The sequence below is a fragment of the Pinus tabuliformis genome, chromosome 8, assembly GCF_031772625.1.
Source record: "Pinus tabuliformis cultivar Carrire ecotype Pingquan chromosome 8, CPIR1, whole genome shotgun sequence".
Classification (NCBI taxonomy): domain Eukaryota; kingdom Viridiplantae; phylum Streptophyta; class Pinopsida; order Pinales; family Pinaceae; genus Pinus; species Pinus tabuliformis.
The window spans coordinates 1,903,977,941-1,903,983,760 of NC_142294.1; the positions used below are offsets into that span (position 1 = coordinate 1,903,977,941).

The following is a 5,820-nucleotide window of genomic DNA, read 5'->3' on the forward strand; positions in this document are numbered from 1 at the left end:
AAGTCTGTCCCGACCTGGTACAACCATGGCTCTGTTTATCATTCTTTATGGATTCAATTCAGATCACTGACACACCAAGTTTTAATGGAAAGTCATGTTTTCTTTGCAATGTCAAAATGAAAGATTTGGCTAAGTTGCAAGAAAAACTACTTTGTGATCTGCTTGTTTATAATTAGAATTTGCAGCATATTGATAGTATCAATGAAGAACGCATATTTTACGACATTGTCACATTCTCCCTTTTTGTGGATGATGTTGATCATATAGATCAAAGAGATGGTTTTATTGACATTGATTCGGTGGGGCATGGGAGTCTCATATTGATCACAACTCATGATAAAGGTTTGCTGAGATGCTCTTCACCAAAAATTATCTTTTATGATGTAAATCCATTAAATAGATAACATGCCCGAGATCTCCTCTGCCAATATGCTTTTCGTGAATCTAAACCATACAAAGAATTCGAATATTTAGTGGATGAGTTATTGGAAATTTGTAAGGGGTTCCCTTTGGCATTAGAAGTTTTGGGAGAACACTTTATTGGCATGTTTGAAAAATATTAGTGGAAGTGGCAGCTGAGAAGTTTCTCTACAGCATTGGATAAAGAATTAATACGAATGTTATTGGTTAGCTATGATGCTCTCAACGTTGCTTCTCAGTGGGAGAAGAGCCAGAATTAACGATTAGAGTCTTGAACGGATTATATGGCAGCAATATTGTGCACTCCCTTGAAAGGCTCCATCAAAAATGCCTTGTGGACATTCATGATGAAGTTCACTCTGATTATGAAATTGAATGTAGAAAATCAGAGGATCCAGTAAGTAGGGAGCACAACAATTTTTTCCCCCAACGTGAGCTACGTGTGTTACCTTTGGCTCTGATACCACTTGTTGGAGTCACGATTACCATTACACCAAAACCTGCAGGTGTTAGTAAACGGACACATCACTAGATTTAAGCACATGCCACGAAACACACGGGGAGCGTTGGATCATTCATCTACACCGCCATTAAGAAAAAGTACAATACCTGTACCACAACTACTTATTTTATTTTTTCAAATGATTGGTTACAATGATATCTGCGAGCAGTATCGGGGCTATAAACTTGTAATGCACGATGTACTTAGGTAATTGGCCAGACACGTTGCCAACCAAGACTGTCCCGTGCTGCCAATGCGTAAACCGTTTCGGGTGTGTAAACCGCTTCAGGTTAGCTCCTCCAATTATATATTCCACTTGAGTAAATACCACGTATGTGTTATTATTTTTAGTATTATTTATTTATTTATTTACTGGGTTAATGATTCACAATTAAAGAGTCTGAATTATTTTTAGGTGGAAATTGAAAAAATATAAAAAAATTTAACGCATTTAAAAGATTTAGTACTATCAAAAATCTTGAGAAATTCAAAATCTTAAAGCTTAACTGCTGTAATTCAGATTTCTTAAAATTTCTGCGAAATTTGATCAAAATTGCCACCATTTTCCAGTTCGTATGGTTTGAGGGAGTTAATTATTATATTTTTCTTCCCATTTCCAACCAACCAATTAGTATCAGAACAAGATTTAAGATTTAAGAGAAAGTGAAAATCTGCAACTGGAACATCCAGAACCACAGTGTGACTAATAAGATTCCAAAGTTGTTTCCGCCATCGCGTGCGTGAATGACCACTAGCCTCCCTGGAAAAGGGATCGTAGAAAGAAGCACAACAACATCAGCCGTAACCAGGAGTCGAGCCATCAGTTTTTCAGTTTAAACTGCCACGGTAAAGAGAGGAATAGGGTCGCAGCCCTTGTGGCCGATTGATTGTTCGGAAGAGCCTGGCTATTGCTAAAATTCAATATAAACTGAGGTTGGCAATCTCTAAATTTTCGTTAAAATTTGGACGACACGTTTAAAAGCATTGATTGTTGGGAGGGCCGAGCTCATCTCGATTGCAGATTACTTAGACTGGTTGACGTGGTCTGCGGGTCCCTCTATTTCCGTTTATGGCTCCGTTTGCGTTGACGGAAAGACGTGCTGTTGAAATTCGAAAAACTTTGAGGAATCGGCAATCGATGACTCCTAGACGTCTTTTCACTGTATTGAAACTCACTGTCTGAGTGAGCGCTATCCATACGGCTGCAGATTTGCAGGCCGGATGCCAATGGAGAGTTCCGGAGTATGCCAATGGAGAGCCCCTGCCCGTGGGAGAAATCCCGGAGAATGCCAACGAATATTATCTAGCGCCAGAGGCAGAAACGGCAGGCAAAATCGACGCTTGCGGGGATGCCCTAACTAGCAAATGCGCCACTTCTCCCAAAGGTTTTGATCCAGCCGACATGCTCCTCTGTGAGACAATAGACGCTGAGGGTCTCTGGAGAATCATCGAGGAGCGCAGAAAAGCCGCTTCAACACTCAGGGTCGAGCTGCTGTCAGCGTTCCAGAATACCATTGATCCCGCGCGGCTGGTATCACAAGCTCTCGAGGGTTTGGCTGACCAGGGTATCGGGAAAACGGAGAAGGACTCGGGTCTCGGGCACCAGAGACGAACCTGTTCTTTGTCGCTGAAATTGATTCTTCCCCTCCTGGCAGACTCTACAATGGGAGCCAAGCTGCCCGTCGTGTCTCCGAGAACTAAGGAGCAGGTGAGGGTCATCGCCAATGAGTGGAAGTCGAGGATCGATGTTGATGCAGATCCCGTCAATAACGCCAAATCCTTGGAGATTATGAAGCTCTGTGGTGCTCATGGGCCTACAGAGAAAATGCTAAATCGAGCCCTAGATTGAGCCCTACATCGAGCCCTACATCAGGAAGATCTAGTCAATCCCGACTTAGATCTGATCTTCATAAAATCACCAAAAGGAAAGAGTATCTGTAAGAAAACTCATGGATCCAAGATTTAAGACGCGAAATTCATACACATTTAGGCATACCAGCAAACATACAAAACCTGATTTACTCAGGACACAACCTACAAGATAACCACATATTACAGGATTATGGTATTGACGCAGACTCAAATATCATAGTCAATCTGCGGATGCCAGCAGGATGCTTCCGTACCAGTTCAAGGGCACAGGCACATTTAAAAACGCAGTCACAGGAAAAGAAAAAGCCCAAACCAATCCAGCGGTATCCCTTGATTTATCAAGGCCCTAGATAGTGAAGTAAAAATCTCAAAATTCTGTCTACACAGTCGTAATACCTGAGGTAAATGGATTGTACTCTGTTTTTCTTATCAAAGCCGTCATATGCAGATTTAATGGGTTCTGGCCATCTTTTACACCAATGGATTTTTTTTGCTTGGTCACCAACCTGTGAAATCCTTTTATGTTCCGAAGGGTTTTTTATAGTAAGATTCACCACAATTCAAGAAAATGTATATATATTTAATAAAGGACCATGGTTTTGGGGCAACCGAGGGCTCTTCATGACCCCTTGGTTCCAAGAATTTGACGCCAACACAATGGTGGTATCAACAATGCCAGTGTGGATTAGATTACACAACCTCCCATTACATTTTTGGCACCATAAGTGTTAGAAGGTATAGGGAACTCCCTGGTAAAGTTCCTAAACATTGATAAAGACAGATTCACAAGGGGCATATTTACTTTTTCCAAGATATGGGTCGAAGTAGACCTCAGTCAAGGACTACCCGATAGTATTACATTGATCTTCAATGACACACACTGGACACAACCTCTGGATTACGAAAATACAGCTTTTCAGTGCCATGGATGTTTGCAGACAGGCCACCTTCACAGTGCCTACCCACAAGCTAAAAAAGATCCTGAAAGGAACAAAAAGCAACCCAAAAAACCAAAGGGCTGGCAATGCACAGACATTTTGGGAGAAGAAGCAGGACAAGTAGAAGCAAGAGAAAATAATGCAGAAAATGATTTACAGAAGGACTAGAACAACACACAAAAGGAGGAGACAGACAATACCACTGCCTGTATTTTGAGGTCCAACAAGTCGCATCAGGAACCCCAATTACAGGAATGGAAGTACACAACAGAGAACAAACTCATGGAGCAGAGGGCTCTGATTCTGACAAAGAATATCCTATACACACAAATGAAAATCAAATGTCCATTGTAACTTCCACTTCCAACACTGGAGGTTGAAGAAAAGTGGAAAAGAAGAAAAGTAGAAAAGAATAGGTTGCTATAATTTCTAATTTTTTATGCATTCTGTGTTAACGAAATCAACTCATTTTGCATATTCTATATTAGTATCTACAACATGTAATTTTGTCTTGTGAATAAAATTACGATTTTTCCAAAAAGAAAAATTACTATAAAATCTTAAAAACTATAACTTAATTAATAAAATTTTAGTATTTCTTATGAAATATAAATAATGGTTATTATAAATTTTATAGTATATAATGTTAATGATAAAACATTAAATTATATGTAAATTAAAAAAATAAAAATAAACTTTTTTTCACCAAAATTTATAGTAATATTTATTAAATTATGTGATTCAAACAATTAAATTTATGTAATTGTTTATTTGTTTAAGAGCACTTAATATATATCATCCTGGGTCTTGAATGTACAATCAAGATAATTATAACAATTTACTATTCACACACTTTATAAAAATAAATTCAAATAATCAATTTTCTTTTTATTAAAAGTTTTTTTGTAAATTGAAATTGTAATCATCTTAAGAATTAAGGGTTATTTATCAATATCATAAATGTCAAATTTTTTGAGTCAAAATTTGAATAATAAATAATGGTAAAGACCAAAACATAAATCATAGAAAAGAAAGAGCTCATTACACCAAAATTCACCATAGAGCCAACTTTCATTTTTATCTTATAGTTGGGAATATCTCTTTGTAATTTCTTCCATGTCTACCATAGACATTGCCACCACTTCTACATTGTTATTCTCTCTAGTTCCTATATTTGTTATTGGACAACCATAAACTCTTACTTTTTGAAGTGTAGTAAAATCCATATAACTGTCTGGTAATATATTTAATGTTATACATGGCATTATAGTAAATATCTTAAGTGAACCCATCGCACCTTCCTCTATTATAGGCAACTCCTCTAATATAGGTAGCCAAGCAAGAAAAAAAGTTTCTAGGAGAGGAAATGCTCCTTTGTGACCAAATTCTGTTAGAAACTTACTAACTCTAGGGTAGTCAATGATTTCTAATTACCTCAAACCCTTGAATTTATTTAAATGTGAAAGTTCTTCCAAAAAAATGACAAAATTTATTTAAATGTGAAAGTTCTTCCAAAAAAATAACAACAAAAAATGACAACCACCAAACTAAATGACAACCAACAAACTTAAGATAGTTCAAATACTAAAAGTCATAAAATTATAATCTATTTTAACCAAGTGATATCATTCTAATAATATCAATCTTCTCAATTTTGACATATTGTTGAAGTCATTGGGTAAATTTTCCATCTTTGTGAGTGACAATGTGAGGGGGTTCATTTGACTCATCTTTCCCAATGTCCCAGCACAAATAATCCCCCACAAATAATTCCCCATTTTGTAGCTGCAATCTTTTAAGTTGGGTTAAACTTGCCAAATTGTTAATAGAAGTTGTTTTTCCCATCTTGTATACTTATATGTATTCCAAAGATATCATAAGTTTCCAAATGCTCCAAAGACGTAAGCTCCTAGATACTAGGAGGTAGATATTGGTTATCACACTTTTCCATAGCTTTATTATTTGTCTAATTTTTTTACTTCTATTTAAAAAGATATAAAGTTTGTATAACAATAAAATAATTTGTAGATATTTATATAATTCAGACATATTATAATTAGGTTATACATATATATATAATTTAATATT

At 36.6% G+C, this 5,820-nt stretch overlaps 1 protein-coding gene across 1 annotated transcript; it reads left to right on the plus strand.

Moving 5' to 3' along the window:
- Positions 1 to 2,097: 2,097 nt before the first annotated feature.
- LOC149244037 (FRIGIDA-like protein 4a) lies at positions 2,098 to 2,771 on the plus strand. The gene has a single exon (XM_089371383.1). The coding sequence runs from the start codon at positions 2,325 to 2,327 to the stop codon at positions 2,769 to 2,771; it is 447 nt and encodes a 148-aa protein (XP_089227509.1). The 5' UTR covers positions 2,098 to 2,324.
- Positions 2,772 to 5,820: the final 3,049 nt, after the last annotated feature.

Excerpts from the sequence above, each read along its gene's own strand:
- LOC149244037 (XM_089371383.1), top strand. The coding sequence starts at position 2,325 with ATGCTCCTCTGTGAGACAATAGACGCTGAGGGTCTCTGGAGAATCATC.